Source organism: Aethalodelphis obliquidens, unplaced genomic scaffold (assembly GCF_003676395.1).
Source record: "Aethalodelphis obliquidens isolate GAN/ISIS:26980383/991018 unplaced genomic scaffold, ASM367639v1 scaffold5, whole genome shotgun sequence".
Taxonomy (NCBI): domain Eukaryota; kingdom Metazoa; phylum Chordata; class Mammalia; order Artiodactyla; family Delphinidae; genus Aethalodelphis; species Aethalodelphis obliquidens.
This window is the reverse complement of record NW_020837949.1, coordinates 48118189-48143852: the sequence shown is the minus strand read 5'-3', so window position 1 is coordinate 48143852 and position 25664 is coordinate 48118189. Positions and strand designations below refer to the sequence as shown.

The 25664-nt window shown below is 40.1% G+C and overlaps 1 protein-coding gene across 2 annotated transcripts in view; it reads right to left on the bottom strand.

Annotated features, from left to right (window-relative positions):
* The window catches only part of HIBADH (3-hydroxyisobutyrate dehydrogenase), a 133906-nt gene extending 112581 nt beyond the window's left edge, over positions 1–21325 (bottom strand). The window contains exons 1-3 of one of the 2 annotated variants that reach the window (XM_027102323.1): positions 21023–21325; positions 11235–11395; positions 61–170 (exon numbers count right to left, since the gene is read on the bottom strand). In XM_027102323.1, coding sequence (XP_026958124.1) covers positions 61–170; positions 11235–11395; positions 21023–21113 — 362 coding nt within the window. In that variant the 5' untranslated portion in view covers positions 21114–21325. The remainder of the gene's footprint in view (positions 1–60; positions 171–11234; positions 11396–21022) is intronic. The other variant, XM_027102324.1, reaches the window with a different exon arrangement.
* Between the last annotated feature and the right edge of the window lie 4339 nt (positions 21326–25664).

Here is a 25664-nt window from a genome sequence, read left to right as displayed (position 1 = left end):
CAAATGTGAAATTCATAAACTATCATAACAAGAACATATCTACAGTTGAGAAATACATACTTTAGAATTCCATTTGCTCCAGAATAAGCTTCTATTGCATTGATGCTGGTGGGCAACATTGTAATAATTCTGTCAGCTTTTTCAGCTACATCTGCTGGGGAAGACACTACCTTTAAAAAAAAAAAATTGCAACGGCACATTATTTAAATTAAATGCAAGCAGCTCCTACAGTACAAGTAGGATCCACTTTTTATGCATGCCCATAATAGTGACAGTGAATAAAAACTAATCCTTGTTTTCAAATGACAAAAACAAAAAACGAGCAAAAAAACCGTTACTGCCTAAAATAGAGTCCATTCCTTCACACATACAGATGCAATTTCTATGGAATCACATCCACTGTTTACTTTAAAAAGTGTGAAGTGAGTTGAGGGGGAAAAGGGCAAAACCCAACAGGCCTGGGAACGGACACACTTCTCATGGATTCCTCTAAGTTGGATTCTTAAACAGCATACTTTTTGGTAGATGCTCTAAGAAAAACATTCTCGTATATCAGACTTGGTAGCTGAACTACAGGATACACCAATTAATTCATGGGCAGCAAAATCCACAAGTAAATTCTCAGGCCCCCATTACCACTATCTTCCAGCCTCTATTTTCAAGAAAAAAAAAATTAAGCCTGTTTTATAAAAAGTCAAGACAAGGACATAAGCATGTACTGCACTGAATGTGAGTACCACCATGAAGTCTGAGAGCATGAGCTGTCAGGTCTCCTGTGGAAACCATATATACAACAACGACATACGAACAGGCATCAAGGTACGCTCTCTCTCTCAGAAGTCAGAACCCTGACTTCTGCTTTAATGATGACCATGAACATACTGTACAAGAAAGCTGCTCTGCCCATCCTCTGTACATATGTTTACAAGTATGGGTGTACATACCCTCACTCACATTTCCCCCACCCCCTGCTCTCTCGAATATATACACCATGATACACCTGGCCAGCTGGTCAGCAACCAAAGAGGCCAGAAGAGACCAGGAGATCACTTCTTGACTGAAACTCTCCTTTAACAGAAAGAATCTATCACCCCAATTATCACGAAAGCTCCTTTCCAAAGCCTTTTCTCTCTTTAAAGAAAAGACAAGGAACTATCAGGAGGATAATCAAAACTTTCTCCATAGGAGAACTGGCACATAAGCATCTTAGGAATGGGAACGCCTCTGCTGTTCATGTGGTGGAAGTAAACGAAACACTTTCTTTCTGTCTTTGATGTACAGCTGATGAAAGAATGAGAAACCAAACACAGTGTGCAATCTAAACATTATGAGCTAGAAGCAATTACATTTCATTCTTCCGTAAGAGACCATCAGCTTCTAAATCAAATTCTACATAAAGGCAGTTTTAACATCATTTCATAAGTTGTATTCTAAAATTTCGGATAATCAAGTATCCTGGCACTTTGTGTACTAAGTGATAATATTAAACACCTCAGACTCTAAAGCCAAAAACAACAACAAAAAAGACAGTCTCTCTCATCTAAAGGCAATACAGCATTTTAGAGTCTACAAAGTGGCACATTCAACAATATGTATATTTTGATATATAGTGGGGATCGGCCACAAATAATTCTGGAAAAAATTTTTTTCCATCAAATTACAAAGTAATACTTAAGTTAGGTGAAAACCTTTCTTACACTCAAACAAATACTGAGATTTGAAAAGAGGCAACTATTTCCTGGCAAACAATTCAAGTTTCCTTAAGAAAAAAAACAGCTCAGTAAGATGAGAAGAAAAGGAAAAGCTATAGGAGTCATAATTCTCTACTCTTGGACTGTGTCAAGAATATGGGTTACATAGAGAGCCCCATCTGTTCATCCTATTTAAATGAAGTAATAAAGGCATGCAAAATGGTGGCATACCTTTCAGCTGCCTTTCCTTCTATCTCAGCTCCATCTCTCTTGATCTTTCAGGGACTGTAGTAAGCCAGCCCTGAGGTCTAAGAGTCAACTTCAGACTTTCTCTTAGGAATTCAGAGTCTCTTCCACTGAAGGAAATTCAATTCCATCTAGATAGCTCCTTGAGACATGCCCTCAGGGGTACCAACAATTAGCTCACAGATCTAGGAATACTTCACACCTCCAAGCTTCTTGTGCCAATTCATGCAACTGCCAAGTGCATGGGGTGGCCAATCAGCCCCCTGCATCCCTAGCATCTGCTTCTTGGGATGCCTGGGTTGCCAGAGTACTGCTAATCCCTCAAATATACAGGAAAGTAGTGTCAAAGCTCACAGGTCTGGAAAAAAACACACAATGATAGTGATAGCTGGAATGTCACCACTGTACTGGCCACAACTGCTCCATATGTAACAACTATATAAATTTGGTACATTATAATAACAGTCTCTAATTTGCACTACAGAAGGCATGTTTATTAGACAGACAAGTGTGTCCAGTTATTCAAATCATCTTGCCTTCCATGTGATGACTTCAAGACTCTGAAATAACTAACAAAATTTGGCCATGACTCAAAAGCTGGCAGGAAAAAAACAAACCTTATTGCCAGTCTGACACTCACCACAAAAGCCTTTAGGAGCCAACCTAATTAGAGTCCCTTCAGTTACATTTGCTAATTGAATGGATAAGCAAAGACAGCATGGATCAGGGAAAGGAACACTAATTTGGGAAGCCAGAGACTGGGTTTAGTTATAGCTCAGCCACTAAATCATCTGTGCTTCTGTGCAAATCACTTAACCTCTCTGGCTTCAGTTTACGAATCTACAAAATAAGAATAGTGATTTGGATTATCTTCAAGCGTTTCTATCTCCAAAGTAGAAAGGAAACTTAGCCAAGGGAATTTTTCACATTTAGTAACCTTAAATTCTAGGAAGGCACAGACTGTGAAAAAGGGCTGATGGTATAGGGAAGCATCTGCAATGACTCAGTACAAATGTAAAGCATTAGCAGGACTCTTCTACACCTCCACATGTGTGGACGGTCACTGACCTGGCTGACCCTGGAACCTGGCTCTGCTCTGATTGTCATGGCCATCCCAGAAAAATCTCTTGACAATTCCAACTGCCTCATTCTTACACCATTGTGAATTAAGGTGACCCTACTTTTCCATTATTTTAATTTTGATTACAGGAGATTGGTTCCCTTCACAATATCTACAGTCATTAAGAATTTCTGCAACTAGATTCATCTGTATGCTAGTAAGCACCAATGGCAGGTGTACAATATAAAGATTAGACAACTGGACAGATTAAAGACAAAATCTGCTTTGCTGGGTGGGTGGCGGGAGGAATGATGGGGGCATCAGGGCCCAGAGCAATCTGAAGTAACTGCACCTCCTTTTTACATATCCAATGGAAGGAGACAACAGTTAACCTAGTTGTTTTACATAAAGAGAAAAATCTCGCTGTCTCTGCTAGACGAAACAGTCACATAAGTGAAGCTCAGCATTGCTTCCACATAAAGCAAATGGGTAAGAGAAACTTGCAAAGAAACAAGATGAACATGACCTTGGTTAAACCTGCCACTCGGTGTATTTTAATCTTTCCAAGTAGAAATGCATACTGTTGCTTCAAAATTGCACTACCCTTCCTGGTGGCGCAGTGGTTGAGAGTCCGCCTGCCGATGCAGGGGACACGGGTTCATGCCCCGGTCCGGGAAGATTCCACATGCCGCAAAGCGGCTGGGCCCGTGAGCCATAGCCGCTGAGACTGTGCGTCCGGAGCCTGTGCTCCGCAACGGGAGAGGCCACAACAGTGAGAGGCCCGCGTACCGCAAAAAAAAAAAAAAAATTGCACTACCCTTAAAAAACTGACCAAAACGGTTTTTGCCTACATCTTGAAACATGTGGTCAACAATGATGAAGCCCACTCAGCAAGAGACTTTTAAAGTTCTCATCTAACAAAACCTGAGTGGATGCCAGATCAGATCTCAATAGAATTACTTAACCAAACATGTTCAGCCTTATAACCCAGGAACAAAATGGTTCCCAAGTTTTTAGAGAGAAAACAAGAGAATCCAATTAAGCCTAGTTCAACCAGAAAACTCATACAGAAATGCTGCATAAGTCCCAAGACTTTTGGCACCACTCAGAGGCATCTCCAAGGAAATTCCCACACAATGAAAATGGAAACGAAGCACAAGTCACATGCCCTGGATGCTACCGCTTAAAAAGAGAAATTGGTATCTTCTGTAAAATAAAAGGACACAAGGGACTCTGCAGAATATGTTCTTAAACAGGGATGCAGTCAAATCACTTTATCTCCTAATTTGGTTTTAATTTTTATCATCATTCTTTCATTTAAAAATATGTCTAGGGCTTCCCTGGTGGCGCAGTGGTTGAGAGTCCGCCTGCCGATGCAGGGGACGTGGGTTCGTGCCCCGGACCGGGAGGATCCCACATGCCGCGGAGCGGCTGGGCCCGTGAGCTTATGGCCGCTGAGCCTGCGCGTCCGGAGCCTGTGCTCCATGACGGGAGAGGCCACAGCAGTGAGAGGGCCGCGTACCGCAAAAAAATAAATAAATAAATAAAAATATGTCTACAATTCTATTCCAAACAACTCTGGACTCAGTGACTCAGCCAACACAGTGGTGCATTTATATGTGTGGTGTTGGGGAATGCAGATTTGGGAGAAATATGGTATAGATACTAAAGCAACAACCATAACAGTAGTAACAGTAGTGGTAGTAGTAACAGCACTTTCTATGTGCCAGGTTCTCTAGGGCTAAGAGGAAGGTACTATTACTACTGCCATTTTATAAGATGAGAAAATTTAAGTAGAAAGAAGTTAAATAATCTGTCTAAAAGTCACACGGCCAGCACATGATGGAGCTGAGATCTGAGCTCAGGCAGCCAGGTTCCTCCTGGGTTTATGCTTTTAAACCACTACATTCACAATTTATTGATTCATGATTTCTAATACCCAAAGGCCTGATAATTATCATGGGTTACATTCTTAGAATAGATGCTAGAAGTTGAAATGATGCATTGTATGTTAAACCCGAGTTTCCAACAGAAATAAAGATATAATAAAGGGATACGGAGAGAGGAAACTGTAAATTTTTTATGGGAATGACCACAAGTAACATATTAAACCAATTATAAATGCCCTAATAGAATTGGTTAACATGTAAAGGTATAAATAAGTTCATTAAATACAGTCAGGCACGTGAAGCATTTTAACATGTCCAAGTTTTTATTTCCTTCATAATCCACGTAGTATTTTTTACTACTAGGTACAGCTGGAAGGAAAACCTCCAGGGTGGTAACACCCTAAAGCACTTCACCCAGAACTGCAGGTGGACCTTGCACCTTGAGGGGAGGGAGGAGCCAGGCCCGTGGAAAGCAGAGCCAAGAAGCAGACAGAAACGGATCTAATTACATCTGTGCCCAAAATTCGGCTGTACCTGGGTTCAGGCCACTCCCCAACTCTTCAGTTACATGAAACAATAAATGCCCAGTTTTTGCTTTTAAAAAAACAAAAAAACACTTCTTCAAGGAGATGTCCAAAGAGCTTTAGAACTATTGATTGCTTTTTGATCCAGATATGTCTAGTTTGGTACTTTCTCTCCCTGCAAATTTCCCACTGAAAGCACAGTTGACATTTGAAATCAACTAGCCATGTTTTCTGCAGACTTTGAGGGAAAAAAATTCTGTTTTCTTTGGCTGCCATTTCATCGACTTCACTTGAGATAGTAATATCAGGGAAAGGAAGGGACACCTGTCCTTAAAATGTAAGAGTCAACTCAAATATACTTTGAATTTTTGAACTCTTAATCCATTCACCGCACTATTGTGCACAATGGCAAGAAGTTTCAAAGTTTTCACCTATATTTTTCCATTTCATCCCAAGTCTTCTCTTTGTCTTTTAGTAGTAAAATGAAACTCATTTTTTCTTTATCAAACATTTTAAAACTAAATATAGCTATGAATTAGTACTACTGACATTTTAACACATCAGAAGTCACACATCCAAATTAACATTACCTTTTAAAGTAGGGGTCTTAGGAAATTACACTTGCTCAAATGACCAAAACGGTTTTTAAGCTGCTGGCATAAAAATCATTTATCAACAAATGTTTTCATTTTATTATGACAGAATATTTCCCCTCAGGCCCAAAGCTTTTTTATACCCTTTACCCTTCTCCTGTCATTTATCTCAATTTCACGTTCTCCTGCCCTCCACTGCTGTTGTAATCAATACTCAGAGGACCTCTTAGAGTCAAGACTCTGAGAGGAAGCAGAGCGGTGAGGGAGATGGGACGTGGGAAAAGAGGGTTCTGCCTTCCAGGCTCTGCCGCCCCAGTGTGAATCGCCCACGCAACTTTCCCACCGTGTGCTGGGAGCGGGGCAGGGCTGGGAGCTGTGGGCAGAAGCTAAGAGAGTCTCACGCTTCACTAATCTGGGACAGGCAGCCACCCAGAACCCATCCTCCTTCCTTCCCCACACCCACTTATGTATCTCAAGGAAGAAGAAAAGAAGGAAAATCTAATAACTGAGTCTGTGTCCTAGAACCCTCTGATTTCTATCCAGAAATCCAAGAGATCTCGTCTCCATGACCTTCATTTCAGGCTACAGCATTTCTGTTTGTAGGTGAGCGAAGATTAAGCACAGTATTTATGTAGCTCTCTATCAGAAATGAAACGACTCTTAAGAGTTACTTATTATTTTTCCCCTCAAAACCTGCTTCAGCACTTTATTACTGTCAAAATACAATTTTAATAAAAACTCCCTTCTATTATTTAGTCTTGCCACCTGAGACACATCTAATACATTGCCACATTCAACTCAACCTGTTTTATTCTCCACAGCACTAGGTGGACTGCTAGACACATGCAAGGTACTCAACCTGTATCGGTCGACCTAACGTATAAATCTCTAGAAACCTGGAGAGGCTTCCACTTTTAAAGAAAGTTGCTCCTTTGTCCCCATTCTTCACCTGGATAAATCCTTATTCTTGTGCTATCTACCTAAATGTCTAGTCTTCAGAGAATGTCCCTGACTGCCCTCTCAGCCAACGTAATGCAGATTTTACTGAAAACTGAAGAGACTCTTCTTCTTTCCACATCACAATTTGGAATCACATATTTGTGTGATGTGATAATCTAACACCTCCTGTTGGTCCCCAAAGGCAAAGACTGTAACTGTTTTGTTCTGGGCTATATTCCCAGTACCTAGCACATAGAAAGTACTCAAGAAACATCAGTCAAATTAGTAAATTAATGAACGTCCTATCCCGTTTTGCTAAGAGATTCTAAGGTAGCCTTAACCCATAGTGATCAAAGCAATAAAAAGTAACTTTTCTTCACAAAGAAGTGAGAGACTCTGACATTGTCATGTGAATAGAAAGCATTAGAAAAGGAAATAACAGCTCTGTAGAGCAGAGGTGAAACCAAGACTTATGGGAACTTACTTAGAGCTAACACACACACTCCTTACTGTGCCAAACATCATTTTAAGCTCTTTACATATATGAATTCATTTAATCCTCATAACAACTCCCTGAGAAAGGTTATTATTATTATCCTTATTATTTTACACATGAGGAAACAGATATAGAGACACTAAATAACTTGCCTGAGATTGCAGATACTAAGTGGAAAGGGCAGGTTCTAAACCCATTTTGTAGATTCTAGCTGTACTGGTTTCCAGTGGCTGCCGCAATGTTACCCCAAGCATGGTGGCTTAAAACACAGAAATGTATTCTCACAGCTCTGGAGGCCACAAGTATGAAAGCAAGGTGTAGGCAGCACCATGCTGCCTCCAAAGGAAGATCCTCCTTTGCCTCTACTAGCTTCTGGCTGACCCTGGTGTTCCTTGGCTTGCCACAGTATAACTCTGAAGACGGCCTACGACTTCCCACGGCCTTCCCCTTGTGGCTCTCTGTAAGGACACTCATCATTGCCTTTAGGGCCCACCCGAAATCCAGGATGACCTCATCTCAAGATCTTAAACCTAATTCCATCTGCCAAGACCCTGTTTCCAAATAAGGTCACTTTCACAAGTACTGGGGGTTAGAACTTGGACATTTACCTTTTTTAAAAATCACTTTATTGAGATATAATTCACATAACATCTAATTTGCCCACCTAAAGTATATAATTTGATGGTTTTTAGTGTATTCACAGATATGTGCAACCAACACAATTTTAGAACTTTTCATCAGTTCAAGAAAAAAAATCCCATATCCATTAGCTCTCTCTCCCCTATGCCTGCCTCCCTCTTTCCCCTCCTCTCCCAGCCAGCACTAAACAGCCACTAATCTACTTTCTGTCTCTACAGATTTCTCTGTTCTGGACTTTCATGTGTCAGTGCTTCACCCGTTTTTATGGCTGAGTAATATATCATTGTATAGATATACCACATTTTGCTTACCACTGATGGGACATTTAGGTTGTTTCTATCTTTTGGCTATAATGAATAATGCTGCCATTTATATACAAGTTTCTGTGTGGGTATGTGTTTTCATTTCTCTTTCATATATACCTAGGAGTAGAATTACAATCTCATCAGCAGTGTGTGATAGTTCAATTTCTCCATACTTCTTGTTATCTGCCTTTGTAATTCTAGCCAACCCAGTGGGTGTGGAAATCTCATTGTGGTTTTGATTGCATTTATCTGATGACTAATGATATTGGCATCTTTTCATGTGTTTATTCAGATCCTTTGTCCATTTAATTAAGTCACTTGTCTTTCTGTTTGAATTGTATGACTTCTTTATACATGCTAGATACAAGTCCTTATCAGATATATGATTTGCAAATATTTTATCCCATTCTTTGGGTTACCTTTTCACTTTCTTGCCCTTGTTCTTTGCAGCACAAAAGTTTTCAATTTTGATGAAGTTTTATTTTTAATTTTGTTGCTCATGATCTTGGGTGTCATATTTAAGAATCCTTTGCCAAATTCAAGGTCATGAAGATTTACCCCTATGTTTTCTTCTAAGAATTTTGTAGGACATCTTTTGGGGGGCCACTATTCAACCCACTGTATACCCACTCACTATACAATCCATCATAATAGATAACTATTATTTAATTCCAACAAATTTCATTGGTGCAAAACAACATATTAAACAAGGGTGTGGTAATATAATCATTACTGGCCTGACATTAACTGATCCAAAAGAAATCTAGGCACTTCGTTTTCTAGTAGACTAGTTTATAAATAGGTAACAGGTAGCTACATTTCAGAATCATCAGATGTCACACATACACTTAAAAATGTCTCATACATAAATTTCATTAATTAGTGACTACACATCATGTAATTAAAAGAGCTAAAGCTCCAAAGTCAAAGACAGACCTTTGTTCAGATCCTGGCTCTTGCCATTCACTCACTGTGCAACCTTGGGGATGTTATTTAACTTCTCCAAGCATCAGTTTCCTGAAAATACTTCTGTTACAAAGATAAAATTAGATAATATGTACAAAATATTTAGTAAAAGACCTGACACGTAGGAGGTACTCATTAAATATTAGTTTCTTTTCTCTCTCTTTTAAAATGTAAATGTCTCCTTCACTCAAGTGTAAGTCTTATTCTTAAGGTGGCCTTCCTTCACACCTACCTAAAATTAGCAACACTAAAAAAATAAGAATTTTGTTAGGAAATGGAGGTAAAAGGATAACTTCAGAATATGAGGCAATTCAGGCAGAGCATCAGAAAGCTCCAGAAATCTGGCAAGCAGCAGAAAAGAGATTCACAAAGGGATGATGACCATTTCAGTTCTCCATAGGCAAGTTGTTAAGTGCTACAGGAATAGAGGGAAGAGTAATGGCATTGGTCACAATTTGAAAGGCCCTAAGCTTCTGCTTTGCCAGTCCAAGGTAAATCAGTTTCCATTCAATTTCCACCTCTGTATTACTAGAAGCGGTAGAAAGAGGAAGAGAAATTCATGTTATCTTTCATAAACACACACACACATGAAAACTTCGGGAACATTATTCTCCAAAATGCCAGAAGAATATGCTGTTATTACTTTGATTAAATTCTGTATTTAATTGAAGATATTTCCTCTGTTTAGAGACCAAGTACCGTTGTTACTCTTACAAATAAATATATAAACCACTGAAAAATGCCAACATCAAATAGATGTGTTATCCCAAAAAGTAATATCCATCTCCTCAGAAAAACAATCCATCCCAGACTGAATATCAGCTTGGAACTCCTTACCATCCTTGAAGATGGTAAAGCCATCTTTCCCAGAACAAAGAATTGATCAAACCTCTCCAACAAGTCTAAGTCCCTAAGCTACTTAAGCTACTGCACTGGTGGTACAGTGTCAATATTCAGAGATTATATGGGCATAAGCAGCCACAACCCTACCCTGAAAAGTTCCAAGATGATACTCACACATCCTCAAACAACACTGCTGCCACCCCCAGATGGCATACAAACCATGATGGAGGAGGAGATGGAGGATATCCAGATCTGCAAGTAGCCTCTAAGTTGCTTAAACCTGTTCTTTATGTATGCATTGCATTTTCTCAGTATTTATTTCAAGCCTATTACCTAGAAGTTGACAATTTATTTGTTCTCTAACCTTTTTCTATACTTCTCAGGAATTTTTTAGTATTCACCCAGTTCTGGGATTACATTCAGCCCTCAATTACCACTCTACAACTTGTACAAGAAGAATTTCCTTCATATCTTGAAAAAAAACTCTAAATTCAGTTACTAGTAAACGGTCTCATGTGTGTGTGTGTGTGTGTGTGTGTTTGTACACATATTTTACATATCATATAATATACACATATATAATATTACATATAGAGAAATAAAACTAACAAGTTAACTTTACAAATCCATTGTGTATACTTCTAAGAAGATGTCACTTATTTGAATGTGGAACATCAAAATCTAGAAAACATTTTTAAACATCAAAATCTAAAAGAATCGGGGGCTTCCCTGGTGGCGCAGTGGTTGAGAGTCTGCCTGCCAATGCAGGGGACACAAGTTCAAGCCCTGGTCTGGGAAGATCCCACATGCCGCGGAGCAACTGGGCCCGTGAACCACAACGACTGAGCCTGCGCATCTGGAGCCTGTGCTCCGCAACAAGAGAGGCCGCGATAGTGAGAGGCCCGCGCACCGCGATGAAGGGTGGCCCCCGCTCGCCGCAACTAGAGAAAGCCCTCGCACAGAAACAAAGACCCAACACAGCCAAAAAAATAATAATAATAAATAAATAAAGTTTTTAAAAAAATCTTAAGAAAAGGTCTTACCTGTTCACCTGCATCTAGAAACTCTTTGCATGCATCAGGGAACACATCATAAATAATGAGTGGATAGCCATGTTTCATGAGATTTTTTGCCATTGGATTCCCCATGTTGCCTACTCCAATGAATCCAACTGGAGTCTTAGAAGCCATTGACCTAGAACACACTGATTTCAATACATTAGTTTTAACAGGAGCAGTAACATGCTTTATTGTAAATATTCACTCAATATTAAGAAGTCATTGTGATTTTGATATTTTCTATCAAAAAAAACTTTTTAAAGATTAGTTTTAAATTAATGATCATTTAAAGATATCAACAATGTATAGGCAGACTAACTTCTGAGTATATAGTTCTCCAGGAAGCAATCATAAAATTTTAAGCATTCTCTCCTCTGCTTTCTATCTCTATAACATCCCCTTACTATTTTTAACAATAAACTTAATGTTATCATTTATTAAATACCTATTATATACTTTACCTGTTAAGTGAAGTATCCTAGATTCTCTTATCTATATTACCTTCTCTAATAATGTGTATTAAAAACTGAAAGTATTCAATAAAACCTGTATCTTGGACAAGGTCCAAGAATGGGAAAACGTTTTACCTTCCCAATTCCACATTTATAGAAACCATCCCCTCCAATGGTATAAAAAACAATCTTAATAAAAATGTTAAACCCAGAAGAATGTATTTCAACCAGAAGTCACCAGTTTATAAATGGGGTCCTAGGAGAGAGCAGGGGGACACTTCCATGGGCTTTCCATGGCCAGGGTAACAGTCTCGGGATCCTGAGATAACAACTCCGCGCACTTTCAGAGACGGGGCATCTCCATTTACAGAAAAAGAAAATTGTTCTTAAAATGCTATATGCAGGGCTTCCCTGGTGGCACAGTGGTTAAGAATCCGCCTGCCAATGCAGGGGACATGGGTTCAAGCCCCGGTCCGGGAAGATCCCACATGCCTGCCGCAGAGCAACTAAGCCCATGAGCCACAACTACTGAGCCTGTGATCTAGAGCCCACAAGCCACAACTACTGAAGCCCACATGCCTAGAGCCTGTGCTCCGCAATAAGAGAAGCTACCACAATGAGAAGCCTGCGCACTGCAACGAAGAGTAGCCCCTGCTTGCCGCAACTAGAGAAAGCCCGCACACAGCAACAAAGACCCAACACAGCCAAAAATAAATAAATGCACACACACACACACAAAAAAAGCTGTATGCAGATTTTGTTTGATTTTCTTCCTTTTTACAAAAGGCTTTTTGAAATCACACTGGGGCATACAATTCAAGGTAATGCTTTTTGCAAGAGAGCAGACAGGCTTCGCATCACCATGAAAATAACATTAGACACGATTTCTCTATTTCTAGATTTAGAACTCCTCTCAAGTATTTACTGCATGAAGTACTATGACACAAGCAAGATGTGGTCCTTGCCCTCCAAAAGTTCACAGTCTAGTGAGAGAACAAAGAGAAATAACTCCACTTGCCCATTTCCGTATCATTTCCCGGCTTTATTTTTCCTTTTTCTTTCAAGGACTCCAGTTTTAAAACTGTGTCGTGCACCAACTAATCACAGTCACCCTTTTTCAGATCCTCCCAACTAATGGATCCCTGCTCCTCCTTCAACTTAATCTCAATGTAATGAGATTTCCTAAAAGCAAGTGATTTGAAGCCCTAATGCTTAAGAAATAGAGGCCTTCTTGGGTCAGAAGCACATTTCATTCCTATGAACTCCATGACTGTCTCTAACATTTCTGTTAAAGAGGGTGTCATTCCTGTGCATCATCACCTTACCAGTGCTGAGTTTAACATGCTGGGTATGATAGGAGTCCTGTGCCTAACTTTCTGGTTCACAAGGGGTTTAATGACAGAGAAATGACACCTCACTGAATTTTTATTTTGATATTAAGCAGAATGAGAAGTATACTTTGTAAGAGAACTCTAATACTAACAACTAGCATGCCTGACTACTGTGTTAAGCTTGAAAAGGTATAATTTAACTAAGAACATTAGAAACTAGGAATATTATTATTTAACTGCAGTTAATTTTAATAGGCAACTCACTCTAAGTCAAACACTTAACTATGGCAAGGTAGAACCATAATTCATTCACACATTCAACAAATATGAAGCAACTATCATATGTACCATGGCAGATGCCATCAAAGACACAAATGACATACAGTCCTTGCTTTCAACCAGCTTAAAACACAAGAGAACGACTATGTACACAGACACTAAAACATGAAAGTGAAGGATAAAGTATGAAAAATCATGCTGATACTAAAGAACTCATCTGGTTTGGGAACTTGAAAAAGCTAGCATTTGACCTGAGTATTCTAGGATGGGTATAGGCTTTCAAATGGAATCAGAGTAGGAACAAAGGGAGCTCCATATACTAAAGGAATGAGTATGCACATGAGTATATGCAAGGAAATAGGAAAGCCAAGAAAAAAATGAATAATAGTAAAAGTTAATATTTGTGGCAATTTTACTACATGCCAGACACTATACTCAGTACTTTATAAATAGCACTGTCATCCCATCCCATCATTAAGCCTGTCTTCCAGCTCAGGTCCCTGACACTTGGTTAGTTTAAATAAAATGCCCAAGACTTTATAAGGTTGTAATGCCAAGATTCATATTCAGCCAATCTGACTCTAGGTTCTTCATTTTTAAGTGCCCTCCACTCTTCCTACAGGATGCACAAAGAAACAAAACAGCAAGATTAAGATTGAAAGAAAAAATGCAACCATAATGTGGAAGGCTGGGAAGTATGCTCTAAACAATCTGAGTGTATTTTGTAAGCAAGTGGTGGTACCCCAGACTGAATGTTTGTTTGGTCCTCCCAAAATTTCTATGTTGAAAAAATAATTCCCAGTGTGAGGGTATTTGGAGGTGGGGCCTTTGGGCAGTGATTAGATCATGAGGGGAGAACCCTCACGAACGGGACTAATGCCTTTACAAAAGAGGCCGCAGAGAGCTCCCTCATCCCCTTCCACCATGTGAGGACACAGTGAAAAGATGGCTGTCTTTGAACCAAGAAGTGGGCCCTCACCTGACACTAAATATGCCAGCACCTTTATTTTGGAATTCCCAGCCTCCAGAACTGTGAGAAATAGTCCTCTGCTGTTTATAAGCCACCCAGTCTATGGTATTTTGTTACAGCAGCCCAAACAGACTAAGACAGGTAGTTACTGAAAGGTTTGGGCAAGAGAAATGACCTGACCAAACCCATGCTTTAGGACAGAAATGAGGCAGCAGTGTACAATGGATGAACTAAAGGAAGAGCCTGGAGGCAAAAAGACCAACATAAAAGTGACTGTCTAGGTCTGTCTTAGTCCATTCCAGCTGCTGTAACAAATATACCATAGTATAGTTGTTATGATGACTTAAACAACAAGCATTTATTTCTTACAGTTCCGGAGGCTGGGAAGACCAAGATCAAGTAGGCAACAGATCCAGCATCTGGTGAGGGCTCACTTCCTGGCTTGCAGATGACCATTTTCTTGTATCTCTGGAGAGCAGAGAGAGAAGACAAGCTCTCCTTCCTGTTTTTAGGACACTAATCCCATTCATGAGGGCTCCACCCTCATAACCCAATTACTTCCCAAAGGCCCCACCTCCTAATACTACCACAGTGGGGATTAGGATTTCAACACATGAATTTTGGAGGGCTACAAACATTCAGTCCACAGTAAGGGTAGAGTTAATAAAGACTGGTGGCTATAGAAAAGACAGATATGAAAAATATTTCAAATACAGTAGTAAAAGGACAGAGCAATAGGTTGGATTATAATATAATTACAGAAGAAAAGGACAGTGACCTTAAAAACAAAGCAACAGAAACTATCCAAAACAAAACACAGAAAAAAGAATTTAAAAAATAAAAAGAACATTAGTGAGCAGTGAGACAGCTTCAACCAGCCAAACACATAGCGAAATTGGAGTCCTCAAATGAGAGGAGAGCAAAGTGGGGACAAGAAAAATATGTGAAGAACTAATGGGAAAAATTTCCAAATTTGATGAAAACCATAAACCCCATGCATCCAAGCTCAGTGAACCCCAACACAAGAAACATGAAGAAAACTATACCAAGACACATCATAATCAAAATGCTCAAAAGCAACTGGCAGAAAAAAGACATTATGTACAAAGGAACAAAGATAAGAATGAAGGCAGATTTCCTGTCAGAAACAAAGCCAGTGAGAACACAGGAGAGCATCATCTTTAAAGAACTGAAACAAAAAACAACTGTCAAGATAGGAATCTATCTAGCCAGTGAAACTGTACAATTATAGATGTTTGAGTATGTAGAGAGGCATGAGGAAACTGATGGGGGAGGGGTGAATGCATACATTCACTGTCTTGATTGTGATGATGGTTTGATGGTTTCACAGGTATATACACGTCAAAACTCATCAAACTGTAAATGTTAAACAGGTGCAAACTGTAAATGTTAAACAGGTGCAGTTTATTGTAAGTCAACTATATTGCAATAAAGCTGTTTTTAAAGAGTCAACATGTTTACAGAAAAAACAAACAAGAGAAGACATTTCTCAATCTAAAGATACTAAAGTGATATATCAACCGAATGCAACGTGTGAAGTTTGAATGGATCTGGATTTGGGTGTTGGAGGTGAAAGTCTTATGACATTCTAAGGAAAATTATGAAATTTTAAATATGAGCTGTATATTAGGATGATACCAGGGAAGTGCTAATTGTCTTAGGTAATGGTAATATGGTTATGTAGGAGACAGTCCTTCTTAGGAGATTCACACTGAATCATTTAGGGTTTAAAGTGTCATAGTGTCTGCATTTTAATTTCAAATGATACAGGTGGGATATGAATATACTTGGAAAGAAATAAAGCAAATATGGCAAAAGGCTGGTTAACAACCGTTGACACTGAGCAAAGAGTACACAGATGTTCGTGGCATTATTCTTTCAATACTTTGAAATTGTTCATAATAAAACAAGGGGGAAAAACTTAGCACATCTCAAAAAAAAATCACAAACATGACAAAACACAAATAACTAGGAAGAACACTTGCAACACACGATAGAAATAGGGCTACTTTACTATATATGCAAATAACTTTAAAATCTGGAAGAAAAATGTAAATAATCCATTGTTTTAAAGTATGCCAAAATCACAAAATGACAGTTAACATAAAATATTAAAAAAAAACTTTGAAAAAATGCTCAACTTCTGTCATAACTAGAGTAATGCAAAACAAAGCAATGTAATACCATTTTCACCTATCAGCTGGACAAATGTGTTTCTTTGATAAACTCACACCTGGTTAGAAAGGACTGATAAAACATACACTCTCATACACTGTAGAATTGTATTTTATGTCATCCTTTTAGAGAGCAATTTGAAAAAAGGATCTACATTTGAATTTTATTATAAAATTTAAATTTAAAATGTACATACTCTTTGACCCAGTAATTCCATTTGCAGGAATTTATACTATACGTAAGGGGTCAGCACACTTTTTCTTAAAGGGTGAGGAGGTAAACAATTTCAGTTTGGGGCCACGAGGCCTCTGTCACAACTATTCAACTCATCCACTATAGTTTTAAAACAGCCATACACAATATAAAAACAAGTGGCTGTGCTTGTTTTCCAATATAATTTTATTTACAAAAACAGGGACCCAGCTATTGGGCCACAGTTTGCTGACTTCTACTACATATAAACTCTGAACAACACAAAAATATAGTTTACTATAGGAATGTTTGTAACAACAGAAACATTATTAACAGGGCACTTAATTTATAATAACTAAATATACATTAACAAGGTACTTGATATTTCATAGAAAATCAATACAATGAAATAGTATGTAATGTTCAAAAGAATGTGATATATCTATCTAAAAGTATAAGGAAAAAAATCTCCAGGACATGTTATTAAGTGAAAAAAAGCAAGACGCAGAGCATTATCTATAATAACATACAGTATATGAGAAAAAAAGAATACATATGCATTAAACGTTTTCAAGTTTCTGTAAGATGCTTAAGAAACAGCAGTTACAGCTAGAAAGTTGGACTGATGGGTCAGAGTTAGAGAAAAGACTTACTTTTCATTTTATAATCTTTTGAGTTTTTACCATGTGCATATAACTTTTATGACTACTTTTATAATAAATGAAATAAATAAATTGGCACACAGTGAGTGTTTAATAGTGTTATATGAATGAATTACTAACTAGAGAGAGCTTTCATCAAATGAGGATAAAAGTCAGTGCTGAAGCAAGAGTAAAGATAGTGATAAAGTGGATCCATCAAAGGTAATTTGTATTGCAGCAACCATTAAGCAAACGCTGCAGGTTGACTCTCCAATATCCTTTCCTCCCAGACCTATGGTGAAGTTCCAAATTACCTAAACCAATTATGGTACCTGCATCTCTCTGCAAATGACTGTTCACAGATTGGCAGCCCCAAGTAAAAGATTTAGAAAAATCTTTTTTAAAAATCTTTTTAGAAAAATCTGTGAAAAATCAGAGTATGTAATAGGAAATGAACTAGAGATTAAAGAAAAGATTGTATCTAATCAGCAAACTCTTGTGACTCTCCGTAACACTACTTAAGCGGCAGCCAGGAGGAAGAAGAAACTAGCCAGAAAATTTGGCAAAGTTAGTTTCTAAATATACAGATGTAAATTTACAGATTATGACCTTTTCTCCAATGGGACATGGACAAAGTTATCCATATCTTGGTAACATGAAGTGCCACCAAAAACCAGGCGACTCTAGGTTTCAAAATGCAAAAATTGGTAATAGGTTAATTATTTTACACTTCTAAAAGTTTTTTTCTCTCATCAAAGTAATTCATTGTAGAAAACTGAAAAATACGAAAAAGTATAAAGTCATAAGGGAAAAAGTTAATCTCACTACACAAAAATAATCAGTTAGCATTTTGTATAGCCCTTCCAGTCTTCTGAATGCATTTTTTCATTATGAGACTCTATCCTGCATACACAACTTTGTGTCCTACTTTATCACATATTACGTCATAAACATTCTTTTTGCTTTAATGCTAAGAGTTACTAATCTAAGGGTAGTGACTTACTCTATAAAGGCCTTTATTATTTGGGTCAAGTTATTTTAGAAATACAGTTGACCCTTGAACCATGAGTGGGGTTGGGGCACTGACGCTCCTCACAAAATCCACGTATAATTTACGGTTGGCCCTCCACAACCTGCTCCAAATCTGCAGGTTAAACCAACTGTAGTACAAATTTATTGAAAAAAATCCATGCATAAGCTGACCCATGCAGTTCAAACCCATTTTGTTCCAAGGTCGACTGTATTCTCCTTATGCAATTTCACAAGTTTAAGGTCAACTTTTGGTCCCCAGAACCATGTGCAGCTTTTCAGAGTCTCATGTGCAACCCTAGAAGCTAATATAAAGAGGGAAAAAATGGCATATATTTGATTTATACAACGAGTTATGCTGTTTTGAAGGCAGAGTTCGTACACACACAAAGAGCCAAAAATGAAAAAGAACTGTATTCCCATTTGTCTATAATGCTGGCTAATTTTCCCACTCCACTTTTGGTCAGGTGGTCGCTTTAAGATGATCTGTTACAAATTATTTTTCCTTGTACTTGTTAGGGAATCAAATGACTGTAGAGGGTCAACATCTGTCATTTTTTTGTCTGTACAAAGAAGTCTGAAACTAAATTTAATTACCTTTTAAGATAAAACATAAAACTTATATTAAATGGTGATGAAATAGTAATGTATGAAAAAATAGTAATGTATGTCTAGTTTAATAGTTCTCATTTTTCTATTTCCTTTTCAATGCTTTAAATATTTTAAAAGTAAGACATGCTATTACCAGCAACTTTTAGATGTCATTTTTTTCAAACTGTAAATAACTGTATAGATCTTTATAATATTACCCTCCATATGATATAAACATCTTAAACATACCATGGAGACAAACATCCCACAGAATTCAGAACACTAAATAATGTTACTATTTGAACATAGTTATTTTTCTTAATGTCCCTAGACTCCAAACTGGCGCATAATTTTTCTTTTAAGACTCCAACATCAAAAAAGTTAACACTTTTGTAGTAAATTAAAATTAACAAAAATGTTTAAAACAATTCCACAGAGTAAAAACAATTACTGAAGCATTTTAAACAATCATCACACACACACAAAAATTTTTTTAATTTGTCATAAATCTATATTCTTACAATGTATTGGGGTCAAAGAACAAGATTATATGCCAAAGTAGTCTACCAGCATTTCAAGGTAGGCCTTTCCAGTCTACAGAAGCATTTATTATAGTCACAGGCCTCAGACTCTTCTTCCATAAATTTTAAGAACTTTCCTGTAACTCTAAAAGGTACTTCAAGGGTTCATTAAAATACCGTTAGAACACCTTGTAAAACCACTAAACAGCACGTATGTCTTCCTTGACTAAGCAAAACTGAAAGAATTGTGCATTCATGTGAAAACTGGTGCTACGTTTACTACTGCAGAAGAGTGATTTTTTTTAAGTATCTCCAATGTACGAGGCATTTTTTGTAGTTCAATACATGTAGCTCAAACAGTGGTTACACTCAAGTTTGGCACTTTCTGTGAGTTTGTATCTCATTACTGTGATTCTGTATCAGACATCTGTTCTCTCCCATCATATGGAGCTTTCCCTTTTAAAGCCAGAGAGGAAATTCACTCTTCTACTTAGATTTTTACTGAGGGGGAGGAAGGGAAGCTGTTAAGAACTCAATTCCCAGCCTTTTTTTTAAAGTAAAGATCAGAAAAAATTAATACCAAGGCTTTTTCAATCTCCCAAGTATGAGAGTGCTAAATAGTGCATTTTCAAAACTAAAAATTTTACAGGAAGACAATGGCAGTTTCCCCACAAATCAACCTATTTTCCAATTAAAGAGGAATCCTGCTGTAGAAGAAAAGTGCAGGAATCATAAAGAACCAAGGACTACTTTCTAGATCCTGCTGTAATAACCTAATTCACTTATCCAAGGGGCTTTAGGTTCTTCCATCTGAAAAATGAAAGATTAGTTCTCTGTGGGTCTAAAAACTGTCTCTTCCTAAATCGATGGTTAGCTTCCATAACTTATAATAATATGAGGGGTGGGAGGGGACGGAAGCAGGATAGGTTCAGGCCACAATTTTGAGAACGTTGAAAGTATTCTGGTTAATAATTTGACAGAAGTGTCATCTTCAGGTAGCCCAGTTACAGAGAAGCGGTGGAAGCCCGCCTGGCCGGTCAAGGGTGACTTAAAACTTTGCTGGAAAGACTGATCACCTGATTCGTAAGACTTCACTTGTGTAAAAACATCAGAAACAATTAAGGTGATTAAAACAAAAATCAGGGCTGCGGCCGGAGAGCGCGCCCACCCGGGGCGCTGCAAGGCCAGCCAGCGCTGCAAGGCCAGGGGTCGCTGGGGTGGGTAAGGGGTAGCCCCTGGGGCTGGGCCCTCCAATTGTCCTCAAAGCCCTAACTCCAAAGAAGCAGGACTCGGACCCAAATACTCCTCTCTCTACCCCAAGCTCTTCCCATTCCTTCCTAAGTCCCAAAAGGACGCCGAACCCCATTCATCTAGATCTGGGTGGGGAGAATGGGGGGAAGCACTAGTGGCGCGGGCCGCAGAAGAGGCCAGGCCTTGGAACCAGTCAAAATGTTGGGTTTTAAGCCCCGATCCAACCAAAGCGCCTCCGGTGAAAAGACCTCTTCAGCCATCAGGGAGCGCGAAGCGGGCGGCCGGAGGAGGGACTGGGGAAGAAGGCGCGAGGTCCTTACCCGCTGCAAGGCTGGCCACTGCTGGTTGCTGCCGGCGGCTCCAGTACCGGAGGCCGGAGGCGGCTCCACGGAGCCGTAAGGAGGCTGCCATGCTGCCCCCGCCCCGCCTCCCCACGGTGACCTCCGCGGCTCCCAGCTCACCCACTGACTGCTAGGGTGCGTGGTGCGGCGGGCGGGATCGGCTGCGGCGTGGGGCCGCATGCGCACGCGCTCTGCCGCTCGGGGCGGGCACCTACCCGCGAGGGGAGGAGCGCGGCCCCGAGAGGCGCGGCCCGGCGGGACATAGGACGTCAATCCCCTTACGGACAGGGAATCAGACCAATCAGAATTCCCACATCCTCCGCCCTTTGCGAACCACGAATAGGAGGCCTTCTCGGAGTAGCACATCCGGAGCCCTGGCCCCGCCCCCAAGTTCCTCCCTCATTTACAGACTGAGGGCTGGAGTCTCCTTGTTTACCAAAACGCAAAGGGTTTGTGGGAGGCGGCGGCTGTCACTCACGACCGCCTCCTTGGAGCATCTGACCCTCAGAACCGCCCCCTTGGAGTGTTGTAACTGCATGTGTTGCTTCCTTGCAGTCAAGGGCATAACTTTGACTCGCGGCAGCTGCTGCAATAGTTAAGCAAGAGCAGAAATTCCCAGTCTTTACAAGTACAGGGATCCACTTTTAACCTCAGTAAAACGTGGGTCTCTTGATGTTAGCATTTGTATTTTTTGTGTCTGTTCGTTGAGAAACATTCACAGAAATCTACCATGAATGCAATAAGTGTTTAAAATTATTTGATTTTATTTTACCCAAAAATTTCTCCATGAACTTGAAAAATTGTAGGAAAACAACTTAATATTGTTTTCTTTGAAGGATAGAATTGCTAGAAACTTGCACTCTCTGTTCCAGTATATATTCCTCTAATGTTTGAAAATCCTGCATCCATTTCATAAGTAAAAACTAAAGGTAAATGAAAATGCAGAAGGTAATGTATATGTATGTGTGTCAGAGAGAAGGAGACATTCATTTCTTGTATCTGTGCTTGGTGTACATATTTGAATCTTTGAACCCTTGGGCGATAGTTAGCAGGGTTCTCATCCTCTCTGAGCCCATGAAAGGGTTGGGAGCCATGGGCACACCAAAGAAAGACTTGCAGTTTTTACGGAAAGGTAGTACAGGAGGAAAGAGTGAGGAGTGGCTAGGGCAATAGGAACCACTCCCCTGAATTCATTTTATTTATTCACGTGCCTAGGTTGTTCTTAACCTTTTAATCTGAGTAGCAGAATCAACAGAGTTGACTTTAACCTTTTTTAACCTCTGCCCAGTCACTCACAGGTGTTGAAAGTACCTTAAGGAATTGGACAATTTCCAAGGAGGCTCTCTCAGTGTTCTTGACATGCTAGCAATGTTTCCAAAAACTGATTCAGAGTGCAAGATCCGCATTTGTAACTGATAGAGAAACAATTTCCTTCTTTGCTTTTGTCTCCACCCTAAGCCTCTACTCCACACAAACCAAAACCGGAGGAAAGGAGGAAGACAAGGAAGAAAAAATTATTTCAGGTATTGGGGACAGTCTCCTAGATTTGGGTCCCTGCCCAAATCTATTTATTGCTTTCTGGAGCATTTCCTACCTGATCCTCTCTTCCTGGTTTATTGAGTTTTAGCTGGAATAGACCTCCTGCAACCAATAAATATAGCCCTACAGGTTTCTATAATTAACTGCTGAAATGCTGTCTGCCTTTCAACTATGTGAACCTACATAGCAGAGCTATTTACAACACAGGCCGACATATCAATTGATCTCTCAGCTCCTAAGGTTTATATCCCTATCCTCTTGAGATTTTATATCCGATCAGGTGGTTTTTGTCATTTTTATTGTGAGCTACTGTTTTTGTTTCTCTAGGTTGTTTATAGGTTGTTTATATATTCTCGAAAATGAATATTTCTTTACAAAAGTCTGCCTCTTATGAACAGCATTCTCCTAGGACTGGAAGGGGAGAGAAGAAGAAACTCAGAAAGTAAAGGAAGCAGAGATAAAGCTGCACATGAGGCCTTTTCAATTTGCTTTTCTTAAAAAACAAAACAAAACAAAACAGATGTGCTGGCTTTGAAAAGGGAGTGAGCAGCATTGAAAGTCTGATGATTTTGGCTCAACTAGGACCAGGGGATACAATTTCTCCATATTCCTACATCATGTGTTTTAAATATCTCCTCATGGTAGCCCTATATTGATTCATAAATTAAGGCTCTAAGATTTTCATAAAAGTTTTCTCATAAGTATTATGATTTTTTTAAGTAACTGTTACTATTTGAAGATGCTTACAGATCTTATTGGATCTGAAAAGGCAGTTACTCCTTACGGCTGGCTTTAGTTGATTGCCTTCCTGATGTCTTTGTTGGAAAGGCCCTGTAACTTCTCCCTAAGTCACTGCCAAGTAGTTTTGCTTGAAATTGTGTTTCAATGCATTATAGGCTCTTTACTTCTGCTTCTGGGAAGAAGTAGTGGATATATTTTTCTCTGTTCCTCCCACTAAGTACAACAAAACTCTGGACATTATATCTAAAATAAACATAATGAAACTGAGTCCCTCTAAAACCAAATTCCCTTAGTAAGTCTATGATTAATCTCTCTACGCAAACCTTTATTCCCTTTCTTGTCCCACCCCTGTACCCCTCAAGATTGAGGATTATCAAAGAAAAAGGGGGGTTTGAAACTGATCAGGACCCTGAGGGGCCTTCCCAGGTACAAAAGCCCCTCTATGTCTTCCATTTCTTGTTTGTAGGAAAAAAGGCTTTAGTCTCCTAGGTCTTTCCTGTGTTCCAAAGAGCAGGCTCAAGCAGTTAATGATTAGGACTGTAGAATCACAGGACTCCCTCCTAAAGGGATATAGATAACAATCTGATGCATACCTTTAAGTTGCTCTACAGACGCTGAGACCTTCACCCAGGTGGAGGATGGTGACTACACCCTGACGGCAAGCAGGTAGACCCCAGACTGGTTGGGATCAGAAAGCTGAGATTCCCAAAACATCATCTTGTTATTTCACCACCAACTGATCAGAAGAAGCTGGTCATGCGTTCCACAGCCCTCTACCCTGTCTTTAAAAACCCTTGCCTGAAAGCCATTGAGAAGCTCAAGTCTTTCTGAGCATGAGCTGCCCATTCTCCTTGCTTGGCACCCTGCAGATAAACCCTCACTTTTGCTGCAAACACCCACCCAAGTCAGAGTTTGGCTTTCCGCACTGTGGGCACACAAGCCCTTGCTCTGTAACAATAAGAAGATTCTGAAAGGTGGAGAAAAGAAGGCATACCAGCTAGAGACCACAGGGTCCAAAGAGGAACACAGCGGTAAGTTCTTGGGTTTTCATTTAGCCTTTTATATCACATACTAGGTACTGGAGAACCCAAAAACCGTAAACTCAAAATTGCTAAGAGGCACAAACCAATATGCCCCAGGAAAAGGCTACTCTCCTTAGCCAACGGACCAAAAAGGGGCAGCCTAGCAAGACAGATAACCTTCAGAAAATAATCACACTACTGTAGACAAACACTGCATAATAAAAACCTATGGCCCCACTCCCACTCATGCCGGCAAAGGCCAGGTGAGGAGCCCGCTTCCACACGCTAAAGGCCATAATGGGACACCTCAACATCCTAACGCCTCCGTCCCCCTACACCTCAGTCCCACTGGTGTGGTATCAGAGAAGGCCACGTAAAGAACCAGGACTTTTCCCATTTCTGGTTGGTAACAAGTACCTATCCACACATACTCCCCACACCCCTGTCCCCAAGGTGTCACTGGAGACCACATGGGGAGCCTGGACTTCCACCCCCAACTGACAGCAATGAGGTACCCCTCCCTCTCCTGGCTAGGGTGGAGTCAGAGTGGCCTAGCGGAGAGGCTGGACTTCCTCCACTACCCTCCCCACCATGGTGTCAGTGGCGGCCACGTGGGGAATGCTCCTACCCCTCTTAGCTAGGGATGCGTCAGTGGAAGCCCAGTGAGGAGTTGAAACTGCCACTCCCACCTGCCAGTAATGAGGAGGCCCACCCCCACCCCATAGGTGTCAACAGAGGCAAAATAGGGAGCCTAGACTTCTATCCCCACCTGGCACTAACAAAGACAATGCCGTGGGACTTCCCTGGTGGTCTGGTAGGTAAGACTCCACTCTGCCAATGCAGGGGGCCCAGGTTTGATCCCTGGTTGGGGAACTAGATGCCTCATGCATGCCTCAACTAAGAGTCCGCAGGCTGCAACTAAGAAGTCTGCAGGCAGCAACTAAGAAGCCCGCATGCCGCAGCTAAAGATCCCACATGCCACAACTAAGACCCAGTGCAGCCTAAATAAATAAATAAAGACAATGCCCTCCTCCATGCCCTTGCCAGACCAGTGTCAGAAAAAGCCAGCTGAAAGAGGGGATTAAAATAAGATCCAGAGTGCCATAATATCTAAAACATCCAGGTTTCAATCAAAATCATTCATCATGGGCTTCCCTGGTGGCGCGGTGGTTGGGAGTCCGCCTGCCGATGCAGGGGACACGGGTTCGTGCCCCGGTCCGGGAAGATCCCACATGCTGCGGAGCGGCTGGGCCCGTGAGCCATGGCTGCTGAGCCTGCGCGTCCAGAGCCTGTGCTCCGCAACGGGAGAGGTCACAACA